The 17,369-nt window shown below is 40.1% G+C and overlaps 1 protein-coding gene across 3 annotated transcripts; it reads left to right on the plus strand.

The window, feature by feature from the left end:
* Positions 1-775: 775 nt before the first annotated feature.
* Positions 776-17,363, plus strand: LOC104814540 (myosin-14). Of its 3 annotated transcripts, none has more exons than XM_010542634.1 (41): positions 776-847; positions 1,084-1,134; positions 1,907-2,032; positions 2,240-2,383; positions 2,479-2,624; positions 2,721-2,877; positions 2,997-3,055; positions 3,167-3,326; positions 3,593-3,742; positions 3,822-3,958; positions 4,093-4,239; positions 4,344-4,445; positions 4,882-4,939; positions 5,033-5,134; positions 5,229-5,266; positions 5,354-5,480; positions 5,586-5,756; positions 5,862-5,993; positions 6,081-6,190; positions 6,269-6,329; positions 6,450-6,627; positions 6,730-6,935; positions 7,086-7,205; positions 7,457-7,555; positions 7,678-7,890; positions 8,029-8,168; positions 8,282-8,396; positions 8,490-8,534; positions 8,720-8,803; positions 8,895-9,065; positions 9,230-9,382; positions 9,477-9,656; positions 9,777-9,905; positions 9,988-10,011; positions 15,846-15,892; positions 15,977-16,076; positions 16,178-16,234; positions 16,361-16,417; positions 16,574-16,654; positions 16,754-16,836; positions 17,216-17,363. In XM_010542634.1, the coding sequence occupies exons 2-41, from the start codon at positions 1,132-1,134 to the stop codon at positions 17,325-17,327; spliced, it is 4,524 nt and encodes a 1,507-aa protein (XP_010540936.1). In that variant the 5' UTR covers positions 776-847; positions 1,084-1,131; the 3' UTR covers positions 17,328-17,363. The 3 variants fall into 3 exon arrangements, with proteins under 3 accessions (XP_010540936.1, XP_010540937.1, XP_010540938.1); XM_010542635.2 differs by lacking the exon at positions 776-847 and adding an exon at positions 872-913; XM_010542636.2 differs by lacking the exons at positions 776-847; positions 1,084-1,134; positions 1,907-2,032 and having other exon boundaries at positions 2,245-2,336.
* Positions 17,364-17,369: the final 6 nt, after the last annotated feature.

The raw sequence follows: 17,369 nt of genomic DNA on the forward strand, positions 1-17,369 counted from the left end.
TTGTCCGAGGAAAAAAAAAACCACCATTTAAGTCGTTTTTCATGAACATTTGTTTCATTGAATCTTCAGGCCCCAAGCCCCTGGAGGAAATGTTGCCGTTCGCAGCTCAAGTGGTCGTAAGTCCCACACATTTCCATGGAATCTCTCTCTATGAAAGGCGAAGATCACATCGGACGGCCACGATTGCACCCTCAATGCGTCATCAGGGCCGTCCATCCTCATTCTACGCCACGTCAAAATGTGGAAAAGCCGCCACGGGCTACCTACCTACTTACTTCCTCTCAGGACGCGTGAACCGCACGCTTTTCTCTGATTGGCTGATATTGCGGGACCCACTTAAGGACCCAACGCGGACAACGTGTAAATTAGTGACACGTGTGCTTCTCTTATTGGGCTTTACTTAACCTCGTTTAGAGAAATCGTATAATCCGGATTTCCTCGTAAGATCAATAACTTTATCGCCTTTTTTTTTTGTTAAATTTCATATATATTACTAAAATATGAACAATTCTACTATATAAAACGGCTCAAAGTTAGATTAGGTAAAGATATATTTTTAATATACCAAATTTGTATATCAGGAGGATTATGATATGGAGAGTAATGAGGGGCTTTGCTAAACGTGGGGCCACTCCCAGTAGTTTGTTAGATTGAATGAGGGCATTTTCAGAATTTCCTTCCCTAATTAACGCTTGGTATTTAGCTTAATCACACAGTAAAGAGAATCTTAATCCCTGCAACGGTCGAAGGGGAAATAGAGGCGAAAAGAAAAAGAAAATCCCCAAGAAAGAACAAGAAAAAGACCGAACGACAGTGTAGACTTAGAGAAGAAGAAGAAGAAGAAAAGGTACACGTTGAGGGGCTTACAATTTCTTTTCTTCTCGAGCAGATTTGAAAAATTTCTCCTTAAAGGGTATTAAGCTTCTCATTCGTCTAGGTTTCGATCGGCAGATTTTTTTTCTTCTTCTTGAGTTCTTTTTGTATTTGCTTCGGGAGCTGCAGAGTTTTTCTGCAGTTGAGCAAGTTGGACAATTTATTCATTGCCATCGTTTGGGGTTAATATTCGTGTGTTATTGCTCGTAGATCCGGTGGCAAGCAAAGTGTTTCTGATCCGATAAATCTCCGGCGGAAATGGTACGTTTTGTTTTCTGGGTTTATCTCCGTTTACGTTCCTTTCCCGCGTTTCATTTGCTTCTCTTACTCTTTTTGATTTCGGGTTTGTCTTAATTTTGCGGAGATTTCGTCGCCCGTGGTTGAATTTTTACGTTTTTCTTCGATGGGTCGCTGAGTCGCTGTTGTTGACTGATCAGTGATCTCAATTGAATGAAGGGGTTTTCGTTTTGATTTCTCTCTCTTTTGGTTTGATACCTCAGCTGATTCTTCGAGGGGCTAATAGACATCAGTTGAATCATAGTTGACAGAATTCGATGAAACATGGCCGATGTTATAGAGTGATGGAGCCGGACATCTTGTTTACGAATTTTCAATTTGTTGTTATGGGGTTTAGTTTAACTCTGTCCCTCTGCTGCCATTTGGAGAAAATTAGCGCCAAATGGAACACTTTCACAGTTTGTCTTCATGGTGGTCAAGGTTTTGAATTTTCTGCCTGATGATTTATTTTCTCCATTCGATGCTGTCGGGGTGGTAAAGGGCAACGGGTTTTGGCTGGCAATCATAATTTCGAGGGGTTTGGATCGTGGATGTGAATTTTCAAACATGGAACTGAGGGATATCTGAAATATTTTTGTGGTAACTGCAATATTTTTTGTCTTGAGTTTGCTGTTCTAGTAGATATTCGATTGACTGATTGGTTTATCGCATGGTATGAAGGTGAAGATGCTTCCACTCTATCTTGGCATCGAATATATTGGTGACTATAGAGTTATTTCAATTGTTGGATCTGCAGACTTGCTCCACTGCTGTAATTGGTGCTCTTGTTTGGGTAGAAGATCCGGATGTGGCATGGATAGATGGTGAAGTTATCGAGGTTAAAGGGGAAGACATAACGGTCCACTGCACCTCAGGGAAGACGGTATGTCCACAAACTTTGTGTTTTCTTTTTCCTGATATTTACCTCTTTAGGTTTCTATTAAGTGAATTTGTTGTTACCATAGCAACCTTTTTCTTATGCTGAATCCAACCTTTATGCGTGTTCCTAAATGTCATGCAAGATGGAAATGCCGATTTTTCTCAATGCAAATTTGACTTTTCTAAGCTTTATTATCACGAGAATTTTCAGGTCGTTGTTAAAGTTTCAAAAGCATATCCGAAAGATGTTGAAGCTCCACCTTCCGGAGTGGATGATATGACGAGGCTAGCGTATTTGCATGAACCAGGTGTCCTTCAAAATCTGAAATCGAGATATGATATAAATGAGATATATGTGAGTGCTCTGCATATTTTCTTCTTAATATAGTGCTCTGTTGTTGTGTGGAGGCATTGTAGGCATTAGTACTAAAATGAGTTTTTCTTTTCCAGACTTACACAGGGAACATTTTGATCGCTGTAAACCCTTTTAGAAAACTACCCCATCTGTACAATAGCCATATGATGGCACAGTATAAAGGTGTGGCTTTTGGAGAATTGAGCCCCCACCCTTTTGCTGTTGCAGATGCAGCTTACAGGTGCCTTCTGTTCTATTTTTTAAGCTCTTTTCATTTCTTTCTGTTGCTGGTCGTTTCTTGGTTGACAATCCTTTTCTCGATTTCAACTGGCTGTAGACTAATGATTCATGAGGGAATAAGTCAATCAATCCTGGTCAGTGGAGAAAGTGGCGCAGGTAAGACAGAAAGTACTAAATTGCTCATGAGATATCTTGCATACATGGGAGGCAGAGCTGTTTCTGAAGGAAGGACAGTTGAGCAGCAAGTTTTAGAGGTTAGCGTGGCATTCAGTTTAGCTTTATTGTAGACCTTGCAGTTTGTCAAGAGATTTTCTGCAAGTTGGTTTAAGATAAATCTGAGATATGCTTGCTTTATGTTTTCTTTTTTATGCAGTCCAATCCTGTTCTAGAAGCATTTGGAAATGCAAAGACAGTCAGAAACAACAATTCAAGGTAGGGATATGCATGTGTGTGTGTCTGTGTCTGTGTACACACTGTTACATCTTTCCTGTTGAATCTCCACGGACGAATTGATTCATATTTGTGGCCATGATCATGTTGCAGTCGATTTGGTAAATTTGTGGAGATTCAGTTTGACCAGAGGGGAAGGATATCGGGAGCTGCTATCAGGACTTATTTGTTGGAAAGATCACGGGTTTGTCAGGTGTCAGATCCTGAGAGAAATTATCACTGTTTCTATATGCTGTGTGCTGCACCACCAGAGGTAAATATGTCATTTCCTTCTTTTTTAATGTGATAGTTTAGATTTTGTAATCATTCTTCTCGCCAGATATGTTGAGAATCTGACAGAGTTTGGAAATAGCAATGGATCAGGCCATTTTCTGATAAGCAAGATGAACGATATTTTGACAACAATTTCTACCCCTTAAAGTTGGAACTTTTTAAAATTTGTTTATTTTCAGTTAGACAATGTCATGAAAGTTTTTCTTTTCCAGATATTTTCTTATTTTCTTCTTATTCCTTAACCAGGAAGTTAAAAACCTGAAATTGGCAGATCCAAGAACTTTTCATTATCTGAATCAGTCTAATTGCATTAAGTTGGATGGGGTAGATGATTCGAAGGAATATCTTGATACACGAAAGGCAATGGATATTGTTGGGATAAGTTCAGAAGAGCAGGTAATGTGTCTGGCCTTCTTCCAGTAAAAATTGTGATAACAGCTAATAAAAATGTCTTCTGATATTTCTTTCTTTCCAGGATGCAATTTTTCGTGTTGTTGCTGCTATTCTCCACCTTGGGAATATTGAATTTATAAAAGGAAAAGAAATTGACTCGTCGGTCCCGAAAGATGAAAAGTCCAAGTTCCATCTAAAGACTGCTTCTGAACTTTTCATGTGAGTAAATAACCAAACTAACATGACTTTAAGATGGGAAGCTGCCTCCTTTCATTTCCTGAAATCTGGTTTCATTAACTATGATCTAATTTGAGGAGGCACTGAAAGATCCTGATTCCTTTATTTTTCTTCAGGTGTGATGAGAAGGCGTTGGAAGATTCTCTTTGCAAACGTGTGATTGTGACACGTGATGAAACCATTACCAAATGTTTGGATCCAGATTCTGCGGCTCTCAGCAGAGATGCATTGGCAAAAATTGTTTACTCTAGATTATTTGATTGGTATGTGGATTCATAATTTCATCTCATGGTTGCCGCCTATGTCTGGCAATTTTCAAATGTATCTTTCACTATTTATCCACAAACTTTCTTTATTGCCTTTGCAGGATTGTGGAAAAGATCAATAGTTCAATTGGCCAAGATCCTGATTCAAAGCATTTGATTGGTGTGCTGGATATCTATGGATTTGAGAGTTTCAAGACGAACAGGTGCCTAAGTGCTATGCCTTTTGTTTCATAAGGGAAGGAAACCGGTTTAGGACTCTAGATTTTAGGATCACTTGGAACGCATGGTAAATTTAGGTCTCAGGGTTTTCACTTGAATGTTCTGTTGATTTTTTTTGCTGCCTTTTTATTTATCTCTGATTTCGTGAGGCTACGGATGGAACAGTAAACATGACTTAAATCTAACCTGGTGGGGGTATCTTAATATTGAATGGATTAACTAGTAAACGGAACAAACAAAGCTATTAAGAGAGATGCTTAGCTCAGGACAACTTGATTTTGGGACTCTCTCTCTCTCTCTCTCTCTCTCTCTCTCTCTCCTGTTACACTGACAATTTGAATTGGAATGAAGACTCTAAGTGCATGCCACTTGTCTCTTCATTGTACAAATGTTTAGTATGATTTGTCATGGTTGTTGCAGTTTTGAGCAGTTTTGCATCAATTTGACGAATGAGAAACTTCAGCAACATTTTAATCAGGTTTGTTTGAGGCTTGTTCATTCTTCAGGTAGTTACTTATTCTCCAGCCTGATCAGCCCCTAATTCGTGATCCATGAATTTCTTGCTGGGCAGCACGTCTTCAAAATGGAACAAGAAGAGTATGAAAAGGAAGAAATTGACTGGAGCTACATTGAGTTCGTAGATAATCAAGATGTTCTGGACCTTATTGAGAAGGTGCACAGTTTTACTATCTCTTGCCTCCTATATGTTACATGTTATCTACAGTACTCAACTTAGTCGTTACCGTCAATGTTTTCTCATCTTACAGAAACCTGGTGGTATCATTGCTCTCCTAGATGAAGCTTGGTTAGCATATGAACTTGCATTGCTATTATTCTCGACATGTTTCTCTTCTCTCCTTCTGTATCTAAGCCTTTAATCTCTATCTTGCAGCATGTTCCCAAGATCAACACATGAAACATTTGCTCAAAAGATGTACCATACGTACAAAACTCACAAGCGATTTAGCAAGCCGAAGTTAGCTCGTAGTGACTTCACAATTTGCCATTATGCTGGTGATGTAAGTAAAATTTTACTTCAGCACTCTGGATAAATTATAGCACGACTCTGTTGGGAAAAGGTTAAGGTTGTTCTGTTCTCTAAAGAATCGTGATTGGCTTTTCAGGTCACGTATCAGACAGAACTGTTTCTGGACAAAAACAAGGATTATGTTGTTGTTGAGCATCAGGATCTGCTAACTGCTTCTAAGTGCACCTTCGTTGCAGGTCTCTTTCCTCCTCTGGCAGAGGATGCTAACAAACAGTCAAAGTTCGCTTCTATAGGTTCACGGTTTAAGGTGTAGTATGGTGGTCTATTTTATATTCAGATAATCCCTCTGCTTGAATCTCACTTTTTCCCAAATCATTTTCTGATTATCTTATTCTTTTATTACTTCATGCAGCAACAATTGGTATCATTGCTTGAAACTCTCAATGCTACTGAACCTCACTATATTCGTTGTGTGAAGCCCAATAATCTTCTCAAGCCTTCAATCTTTGAGAACCAAAATGTTCTGCAACAGCTACGTTGTGGGGTGAGATTCACTTTTTTTTTTTGTTGAAAAACCTATTCTTATTATTGACCTGCAAGTTTCACAATTCTGTATATGAATCCTTTTCAGGGTGTGATGGAGGCAATCAGGATTAGCTGTGCTGGATATCCCACCAGAAAACAGTTTGATGAATTCCTTGACAGATTTGGTATTCTTGCTCCTGAAGTTTTGGGTAAAAGGTATGCCTCTCTTCGATTCAGACGTTGAAAACTTACCTAGAGCTGTTTCTCACTTTCGGTCTTTATTTTTCTGGTTAGTTCTGATGAGATAAATGGCTGCAAGAAGCTTCTGGAGAACGTTGGGCTCCAAGGTTACCAGGTAGTTTGGCATCTCAACGTTCACATTTTTTTAAATGAAACTGAGCTTTTCAATAATGTGCTGAATGCATGTTTGATTGCTCCTGCTGTTATGTAAAGCTTCATGGTTATTATTTTTCAGATTGGTAAGACGAAAGTTTTCCTCAGGGCTGGGCAGATGGCTGACTTAGATGCTCGGAGGACTGAGGTCCTAGGAAGATCAGCCAGCATCATCCAGAGGAAAATCCGTTCGTATTTGTCCCGCAAAACCTTTACTATGCTGCGCAAGGCTGCAACAAATATTCAGGCTGTTTGCAGAGGTACTTTAGGATGAGAAATATTGTTCTGATTTCGATATTATACTGCAGCTGAAAGGTTTGAGTATGTTCTTTTGTTTTCTGCTTGTTATTTGTTTTATCCAGGTCAACTTGCTCGCCATATCTTTGAGAGCTTGCGCAGAGAAGCAGCTGCTTTGAGAATCCAGAAAGATTTGAGGATGCACCTTGCACGGAAGGCTTATGAAGAATTATATTTTTCTGCTGTTTCTGTTCAATCAGGTATGCGTGGTATGGTTGCCCGTGGTGAATTATGCTTCAGAAGGCAGACCAAGGCGGCAATTAAGATTCAGGTGATTTACCCTTTTCTTATGGAAAGTGATGAAAGGCAACATGCTGTTTTTCTCTTTCACTTCGAATATCTCCCAAATAAAATGAGCTTTTTCCATTCGAACTTCTTCTGCAATCTGTGACTTGGAGCAAGTTCTTCTTGCATATACCAGAGCCGTTGGCGTAGATTCTTGGCTCAGTTGCATTACAAGAGACTGAAGAAAGCTTCAATCACAACACAATGTGCATGGAGAGCAAGGTTAGCTCGTAGAGAACTGCGGAAGCTTAAGATGGTAAGCTTTCCTCCACTTCTCTGTACCTCATTCTTTTACCGTTTAGTTTTCATTCTTAGCTCAGTATATCAAAGTTGCAACATATTAGATCACCTATGCTTTTAAGGTGGTGAATGGGTGTTGAAGGTAGTTCTTTGATGCGATTGCTTACCTTGAGTCAGATCTGTCTTGGTCTTGAAAACATGGATAGAAGGTGCTGACCGTTTTCCAAAATGGGAAACTGCGACTGTTATGAATGGAAATCCTTGCAGGCTGCAAGGGAGACAGGAGCCCTTCAAGCTGCCAAGAATAAGCTTGAGAAGGAAGTGGAAGAACTCACATGGAGATTACAGCTAGAGAAACGCATGAGGGTCAGATGAAACACAATGCACTTTTTTAGTGTTTCCCTTTCCGGAAAGATTTTCCGTTCTAGAAACTTCGGTTCGAATTTAACATATCCTTCATCTGTTCATGCGGCTTTAATTTTTTGTAGACTGACATGGAAGAATCTAAAACCCAAGAAAATGCAAAATTGCAATCAGCATTGGAGGAAATGCAAATTCAGTTCAAGGAAACTAAAGCAACCCTCTTAAAGGACCTGGAAGCTGCGAAAAAGGCTGCAGAAGTCGCCCCTGTAGTCCAGGAGGTTGCTGTAGTTGACAGAGAACTAGTAGAAAAACTTGCGAATGAAAATGAACAACTCAAGGTAGAATTAGCTCGCTCTTTTTTTTTCCAACTTGGATATCGAAAATATACTGAGTGAAGAGAAGTACCCCGCATTTCATAATCATAGCCGAATGTATTTGTTAATTGATAGCTTATTAGTTTTCTTCATAATATGCAGTCCCTGGTAAGTTCATTGGAGCAGAAGATTGATGAAACAGAGAAAAAATTCGAGGAGACAAGCAGAATAAGTGAAGAGAGGCTGAAGCAGGCCCTAGAAACTGAAACTAAAATTGTCAGCCTGAAGACTGCCATGCACAAGTATTCACTTAGATCACTGAGCTATTTAATTTACCAAAGAATTAGAGATTCTCATAATCCATTGCCCCTTGATATGAAACATATTCCTTCTCTCATGTTGTGTTAATCTGCAGACTTGAAGAACAAATTTTGGATGTGGAATCTGAAAACCAGATTTTGAGGCAGCAATCCCTTATAAGCAGACCAATTACAACATCATCTGGACACCTTTCTCCTACTCCTGTTAAGGTAAAATGCTGCAATTGGTTTAGGATTGTTTCTTGTTGAGTTCTTTCTAGTCCTAGTTATGGTTTAGCTAATTTTAGTTATTGTCACTTGCAGAGCTTGGAAAATGGTCACCATCCTAGCGAAGACAGTCGACTTGATGTAAGCATTTTTTTAACATGTACTTTTGTCCATAGAATGAGTGGAGACGAAGAATTCATGCTACCAACCCCAATAAACCTGGGATTAAGGCGATGTTGTTGTTGTACTTTTGTCCATGGAGTTTTAGCGATCTTATATTCCTGTTTTCCATTTGGTTTTTAGATATTTAGAAGCCATCTCTGCAGGGAAATGAGACTGCAACATCAGCAATGGTGCAAGGAACAGAATCTGATGCAAAACCTAGAAGATTCCATATTGATCGTCAACATGTATATTGTTTAGTTAAATTACTCCTTTCTGTGTTTCTGACTCGTCAGGAATCCTTTCTTCGGTTGAAAAGAGATATTTTTGTTGCTGCAGGATGACGTTGATGCTCTTATCAACTGTGTGATAAAAGAGATTGGATTCAGCCAAGGGAAGCCTATAACAGCATTTACCATATACAAATGTCTGCTTCACTGGAAATCCTTTGAAGCAGAAAGGACAAATGTGTTTGATCGTCTTGTTCAAATGATTGGTTCTGCTATTGAGGTACTGGATTATTGTCTTAGTCCTTGATTTAAGATAGAGTTACAAAAAATGGTGGATTATGCCCTTGTCTTTCTGAAATTTGTGGTGGAGAATAATCTGATTTGTCTACCTTTGAGATTTATTTATTTATTTATCATATTAAGTATTCTGTTGACTAATTTCAGAATGAAGATGATAATGTTCATTTGGCTTATTGGTTATCCAATACTTCGACATTACTCTTCATGCTTCAACAAAGTCTGAAACCTGGTGGAACCGGGACAACTCCACATCAAAAGCCACCTATCCCAACTTCCTTGTTTGGAAGAATGGCCTTGGTAGATACAAATTTTCTTCTCCTATTTTTGCGTGTTTTTGCTCCGAAAGAAACAAATCTTTTCTTAATCACTATCTTTTCTTCTAATTTACCAGGGTTTCCGTTCTTCCCCTTCTGCTGCCAATCTTGCTGATGCAGTGATTCGCCCAGTTGAGGCGAAGTATCCAGCTTTGCTTTTTAAGCAGCAGCTTGCAGCATATGTAGAAAAAATTTATGGAATTATTCGGGATAACCTTAAAAGGGAGTTGCAAATTTTGCTTTCCCTGTGCATCCAGGTGCCTTATTAACTCTTAGTTTTTTATGCAAATGTGTTGATCTCTCAAACGTTCTAGAATCTACACAACTATCTCGCCTTTGAATGTGTGCTGGTTTCTGATGAGAACGAACCTCTTTAGGCACCTCGGACATCCAAGGGAAGTGTTCTACGATCTGGAAGGTCATTTGGCAAGGATTCTCCTTTAAACCACTGGCAGGGCATTATCGAAAGCCTAAATGTGCTTCTGCGCACACTAAAAGAAAACTTTGTACGGGAATGCATGAAACTCACGTCTCTATTCTATCTATTGAAATGTCAAGAAATTCTTATGGCCCTTCCTGTTTTTCCAGGTCTCTCCAGTGCTTATCCAGAAGATATTGTTATGGTCCAGACCTCGGATTCCTCAGCTGGAGAAGAACTGCCCAGCTTTATTGATCACCGAAAACAGGTACACGATGGATGACTTTGATTAGAGAGAGGTCCCCACTCTCTTCCCCTTACAATTCTGTACTAGAAATTGCCTAAAAACCCTTCAATCCCTTCTCTACACTATTTATACAATCCCATCCTAACAGAATTACTAACAGCTAACCATATTCCTAACCATAACAGACAATACAGCTGTTTATTCACAACTACTAACCAACTATGCAACAAACACAATCAACATATACTATCCTTATACACAAACAAACAAATCTAATAGCAGCGTACCTTTCTCTTCAGCTGTTCCTTCTTGCTTCAGCTCCCCTCTCTTATCCCTCCAGCTCCTTCTTCAGCCACTTCTTCAGCTCCTTCCTCTTGATCTTCACCATTTACTGCTTCTTTTCCTCTCTTCCTGCCTCTGACGTAAACCCTGAAATACTTATCAATACTCCCCCCTTTCTGTCTCAGCTTGTCCTCAAGCTGAAAGCTAGGAAATTGCTTGTTGAAATCTTCAGCCACTTCCCATGTACTCTCATGTTCTGGTAAATCCTGCCATTCAACCAAAACTTCCAACCGACCCTCTTTAGTATACCTGGAATCCTTGATGTCTTTCGGCTGAACTTGTAGTTCCAGATCTCTTGTCAACTGCCTTGGTAATTGGTTTGGTTGGATGTTACCTCCCAAAGCCTTTTTAAGCTGTGAAATATGAAATACAGGATGAATGTTGCACCCCTTAGGTAACTTTAGTTTATATGCTACCTCTCCCATCCTGCTTTCTATTTGAAAAGGGCCATAATATCGAGCAGCTAGCTTCTGATTACTCCTTGCTGCCAGAGTGTTCTGCCTGTATGGTCTGATTTTCAAATAAACCCACTCCCCTACTGTCAATGTCAGATCTCGCCTCCCTTTATCAGCTGATACTTTCATTCTCTGTTGAGCTGCTTGAAGTTTCTGCTTGATCTCCAATATCATTCTATCCCTTTCCCTTAGTGCTTTTTCCAGTTCAAAATTAGAAGTAGATCCCTCCTCATATTTCAGTAATGTAGGTGGTTCTCTTCCATACACAATCTGAAATGGTGTGGACTGTAATGCTGTGTGGAACGAAGTGTTGTACCAAAACTCTGCCCAACTCAGAAATTGAATCCATTTCCTGGGATGATCATTAGCATAACACCTCAAATATGTCTCCAAGCATCTGTTTAATACCTCTGTCTGTCCATCTGTTTGTGGATGATAGGCTGTACTAAACTTTAATTTGGTGCCTGCTATCCGAAATAATTCCGACCAAAAGTTGCTGAGGAATACCTTGTCCCTGTCTGATACTATGGATTTTGGAAACCCATGTAGCCTGACTACCTCCTGTACAAAAACCTTAGCAACCACCATAGCTGTAAACGGATGTTTTAAGGCTATGAAGTGAGCATATTTGCTCAATCTGTCAACTACTACCAGTACTACATTATAACCTGCTGATCTTGGTAAGCCCTCAATGAAATCCATTGAAATGTCCTCCCAAATGTGTTCTGGAATCGGTAATGGTTGCAAGAGACCTGCTGGAGCCAAAGTTGAATACTTTTGGCTTTGACAGACAGCACATTCAGCTACATATTTCTTAATATCAGCTTTCATTCCTACCCAATGAAACAACTCCTGTATCCTTTTTAATGTTCTCAAAACCCCTGAATGCCCTCCCATCTTACTGTCATGGAACTCAGCCAGAATTGTAGGAATGAAACTTGAATGTTTGGAAACTACTAACCTGTTTTTATATCTCAGCATACCTTGTAGCAAATGATACTTTCCCACTTTGGTTTCCCCTTCCTTCAGCTTGCTGACTATCTCCTTCAGATCACTGTCTTCCCCAATTTCTTTCTCTACCTCCACCAGTTGTATATTTCTCGGAATAGTTATGGCTAACCCCATACATGTTGGTTCCAGAATCGTGTTGTGTGGCATTCTGGACAGGCCATCAGCTGCCTTATTCTCCACTCCTGGCCTATAAACAATCTGAAAATCATATCCCAGTAGTTTAGTCAACCAACGTTGGTATTCCATACTCACCTCGCGTTGTTCCAGTAAGAATTTTAAGGCTTTCTGGTCTGTGCAAACCAGAAAACTTCTACCCAATAGGTAGTGTCTCCAACGTTGGATAGAGAGAACCACTGCCATTAATTCCCTCTCATATACTGGTTTCAATCTCTCCCTTTCAGACAGAGCCTGACTAAAGAAGGCAATTGGCCTATGCTTCTGCATTAGGACTGCTCCGATGCCAAATCCCGAGGCATCCGTTTCAACCACAAAATCTTCACGAAAATCTGGTAGTCCCAGAACTGGAGCAGATGTCATAGCCTGTTTTAGTTTCCTAAATGCACTCGAAGCATCTTCAGACCAATTAAACCCATCTTTCTTTAGTAGATCTGTCAAGGGACGGGCTATGGTGCCATAGTTCTGTACAAAGCGTCTGTAATATCCTGTCAGCCCCAGAAATCCTCTTAATTCCTTCACATTGCTTGGGGTTGGCCACTTTTGCATTGCTGCTGTCTTAGCTGGGTCTGTAGATACACCCTCTTGAGAAATTATATGCCCCAGATAGTCTATCTGTTGTCTTCCAAATTCACACTTCTTTTTGTTAGCGTATAGCTTGTGTTTCAGAGAACCACTGCCATTAATTCCCTCTCATATACTGGTTTCAATCTCTCCCTTTCAGACAGAGCCTGACTAAAGAAGGCAATTGGCCTATGCTTCTGCATTAGGACTGCTCCGATGCCAAATCCCGAGGCATCCGTTTCAACCACAAAATCTTCACGAAAATCTGGTAGTCCCAGAACTGGAGCAGATGTCATAGCCTGTTTTAGTTTCCTAAATGCACTCGAAGCATCTTCAGACCAATTAAACCCATCTTTCTTTAGTAGATCTGTCAAGGGACGGGCTATGGTGCCATAGTTCTGTACAAAGCGTCTGTAATATCCTGTCAGCCCCAGAAATCCTCTTAATTCCTTCACATTGCTTGGGGTTGGCCACTTTTGCATTGCTGCTGTCTTAGCTGGGTCTGTAGATACACCCTCTTGAGAAATTATATGCCCCAGATAGTCTATCTGTTGTCTTCCAAATTCACACTTCCAATACAGCTGTTTATTCACAACTACTAACCAACTATGCAACAAACACAATCAACATATACTATCCTTATACACAAACAAACAAATCTAATAGCAGCGTACCTTTCTCTTCAGCTGTTCCTTCTTGCTTCAGCTCCCCTCTCTTATCCCTCCAGCTCCTTCTTCAGCCACTTCTTCAGCTCCTTCCTCTTGATCTTCACCATTTACTGCTTCTTTTCCTCTCTTCCTGCCTCTGACGTAAACCCTGAAATACTTATCAGTATGATTGCAAATATATTTGGTGGTTTGCCCCCACTTGCTCTTCTAATGTTTCCAGCTTAACTAAGTAGCTCTGATCTCCATCACAAACTGATTTGATCAATGATCTCAGGGTTACCAATGAACTATGTAGAGTAGGATCACCTGTTACTGTAACCCATGATGTGCCTTGATTGAACTTCAACTCCAGATCCTGAAAATCCATCTGAACTTTTCCCAGCTTCTGTAGCCACTGTACTCCCAGAATCAAATCAGCACTTCCTAATTCCAGTGGTAAGAAATCTTCTACTACTTCTATCTGCTGTAATTGTAAATGTACTGCCTTACAAATCCCTTTTCCTTTTACCTTCATACCTGTTCCCAAAGATACTCCAAATTGAGTGTTACCTTCAGGTCTTAATTTCAGCTTCTTCATTAACTTCAAGGATATGAAGTTATGAGTGGCTCCACTGTCAATCAATACAACTACTTCCTGGCCTTCTATTGATCCTCGGATCTTCAGTGTTTTTGGTGAAGTTAACCCCACTACTGAGTTGAGTGATAGCTCAGCAAACTCTCCCTCGTCCTCTCTGTTTCCTGCTTCATTATCCTGCTCTTCCTCCAGTTCCTCCCCTGTTTCTGTTATTTCCTCAGCCAAAATCACTTGTAACTCCTTCTGTTTGCATCTGTGTCCCACAAAAAACTTCTCATCACACCTGAAACATAATCCCTTCTTCCTTTTCTCTTCAAATTCAGCATCAGACATTCTTTTGAATGTTGATTTCTTTTCTTGAACTCCACCCTCCTCTTTTGGTCCTTTTCCTCCATTGATCTGTCTTCCTCTTTCTTGAAAATTGCTCCTGTATGATTGGTTCTGGTATTTCTGGTTTTCAGTAGGTACTGAAACTGTTCTGAATGATGAGCCTGTATATCCCGTCCTCCAGTTCTTTCCATCACTACCTCCTTTTCCTCCACACACCGCACTTAGCTTGCTGCCTTCAATGCTCAGTGCCACATCCACTATTTCTTCCATGCCTTTAGGTCGGAAAATCTGTAATATCTCCAATATCTCTGGTTTCAATCCATTTTTGAATGTACTTTCTACCATTTCTTCAGGAGTATGAGGTACCTGAGCTAATAATTCTTCAAACTCACACAAGTATTCTTCTACCGTACCTGTTTGTCTCAATGACAGTAGTCTGTCGAAAGGTGAGCCCAGCTTCCTTCCACCAAATCTTCTTGTTATCCTTTCTCTCACGTCTGCCCAATCCTTAAATGGTTTCTTCCCATTCTGATAGTCATACCAGCTCAATACATGTCCATCGATGCACATAGCAGCTAACCTCAGTTTCTCATTTTCTGAACATTGTCCCATTGAGAAATACCTTTCAGCTCTTATGATCCATGCATTCACATTTGTTCCCTCAAATACTGGCATCTCGATCCTCTTGAAGTGTGTACTGCAGCTTCCAGTGAATCGATCTTGTTGATACTTGTCACTATCTCCCTCTGTTCGATGTGTCGCGTTTCTCGCCTCTTGATCACCTCCTTGTGCTTGATTGTTTCCTTCTTCTGGTTCTGGATTGCATGTCGCATCTGGAATTGCCTCGCGATTCCCTTGCGAATTCTGCTGATGATTACTCGCTTGTGGCTTCACGTTTCTGTCAAATTCCTGCCGATCCTGGCTACCAGCCAGCATTTGACATATTTTTGATAGCATTACCTCCATCGAATCTATCCTTGCGCATTGTTTCTCCAGGTAGACCATTTTAGAACACTGCTTCTGTAACTCTTCCATCTTTTCGTGTTGTCTCTGTAATTCCACCCTTGTTTCATCGATTCTTTCACCTCTGTCCATGGCTCTTTCTTCCAATTGTTCTCTTATTTGCGCGTTGGTCTTCGTCATTGATGAGACTTGCTCTGATACCAATTTGTTATGGTCCAGACCTCGGATTCCTCAGCTGGAGAAGAACTGCCCAGCTTTATTGATCACCGAAAACAGGTACACGATGGATGACTTTGATTAGAGAGAGGTCCCCACTCTCTTCCCCTTACAATTCTGTACTAGAAATTGCCTAAAAACCCTTCAATCCCTTCTCTACACTATTTATACAATCCCATCCTAACAGAATTACTAACAGCTAACCATATTCCTAACCATAACAGACAATACAGCTGTTTATTCACAACTACTAACCAACTATGCAACAAACACAATCAACATATACTATCCTTATACACAAACAAACAAATCTAATAGCAGCGTACCTTTCTCTTCAGCTGTTCCTTCTTGCTTCAGCTCCCCTCTCTTATCCCTCCAGCTCCTTCTTCAGCCACTTCTTCAGCTCCTTCCTCTTGATCTTCACCATTTACTGCTTCTTTTCCTCTCTTCCTGCCTCTGACGTAAACCCTGAAATACTTATCAGATATTTACTCAGACTTTCTCATGCATCAATGTCCAATTATTTAACAGGTAAAATGGTCATTTTGTTGTCTATGACAAAACTTGTGCACTTTCATGCCAGGAAGTTTTAATGGATTTCATTCTATTCTGCAGTCTTCTCCTACGGCGAGAATGTTGTACATTTAGCAACGGTGAATATGTAAAAGCTGGGTTAGCAGAGTTAGAGTTATGGTGCGCCCAAGCCAAAGAAGAGGTTTGCCCTTGTGAAATTACCCTTCCCGGATTGTTGATCATCAATTGATTTTTCCATAATAAACTTTTGGTCGATGAAACTACACTGTCTTTGAATTGCAGTATTCAGGCGCATCCTGGGACGAACTTAAACATATCAGACAAGCTGTTGGATTCTTGGTAAGTTTAGATTCGTATGAATCTAAAGTATTCATCTGATTCTACAAAAATTGACTTCTCTTTTACTTCACATCTTCCCTATTTGTTCAAAGTTGTGTTTCCCTTTTAATTGGCACTTGCCCACAGGTCATCCATCAGAAATACAGAATCTCGTTTGATGAGATAGCTAACGATTTGTGTCCGGTATGCTCTTATCTCAATTATCGAGCACAGATGCATATGCATCACATAAATGTTGATCACACATCCATAAACCTTTGGCTATGGCCACTCATAGTCACCTGTTAAAGTAGTTGCCATGGACATGCTGAATCACTGATACTGTTTCCATCTTGTCAGATCCTTAGTGTCCAGCAACTTTACAGAATATGCACACTGTATTGGGATGACAGCTATAACACAAAAAGTGTATCCCAAGATGTAAGTTCCCCTAGGAAATAATTTTCTTGTTACTTCCGCAAAGATGCTTTGTCCAAACAGTATGGACGCTCTTGTTTGACCTCTAATTTGTATCATCAGGTCATTTCAAGCATGAGGGTGCTTATGACTGAGGATTCGAACAATGCCGATAGCAGTGTCTTCTTGTTAGATGATGATTCCAGGTACACTAACTTCTCCAACTCAGTATCTGTCTCTCTGGTTCAGAGGTAGTGTAAGCTTATACGAAAGACAGGACGAAATCTCTCAAAAGCACAGATACTGGTTGATTTTCTGATGCATGGAAAGAGTCGGTTAAATTGTTAAAGAAACAAAACCGAAATTTATTCTGCCTCACTGTGCTATCCAATTGTGCCCTCTTCTATACACAATAACTTCCATATCGAAAAAAAAAAATCTTACGAGAGAGATAGAGAGAGTGATACCTAAATTGATATAGAATGCCAAACAAATTAGGAATTCTGGAAATTCGTGATCGTTTCCTAACTCTTATGTGGGATCAGAAACTAACAAGGTGTGTCTTTTATGGTGTGTACTGTGTAGTGTTCCCTTCTCGGTGGAAGACCTATCAAGTGCAATGCAAGAGAAGGACTTTGCTGAAGTGAAAGCAGCAGAAGAACTCGTAGAGAATCCAGCTTTCAGTTTCTTGCAATAGGTACCAAAATGAATCTGGCAGATGAAAGGATGCCCCCCCCCC

This window comes from Tarenaya hassleriana, unplaced genomic scaffold, assembly GCF_000463585.1.
Source record: "Tarenaya hassleriana unplaced genomic scaffold, ASM46358v1 Cleome21, whole genome shotgun sequence".
NCBI classification, from domain to species: domain Eukaryota; kingdom Viridiplantae; phylum Streptophyta; class Magnoliopsida; order Brassicales; family Cleomaceae; genus Tarenaya; species Tarenaya hassleriana.

Coding starts and splice junctions, on each gene's coding strand:
- LOC104814540 (XM_010542634.1), top strand. Junction 5,481..5,585: donor TTTGCCATTATGCTGGTGAT/GTAAGTAAAATT, acceptor TTGGCTTTTCAG/GTCACGTATCAGACAGAACT. Junction 6,330..6,449: donor TTGGGCTCCAAGGTTACCAG/GTAGTTTGGCAT, acceptor ATTATTTTTCAG/ATTGGTAAGACGAAAGTTTT.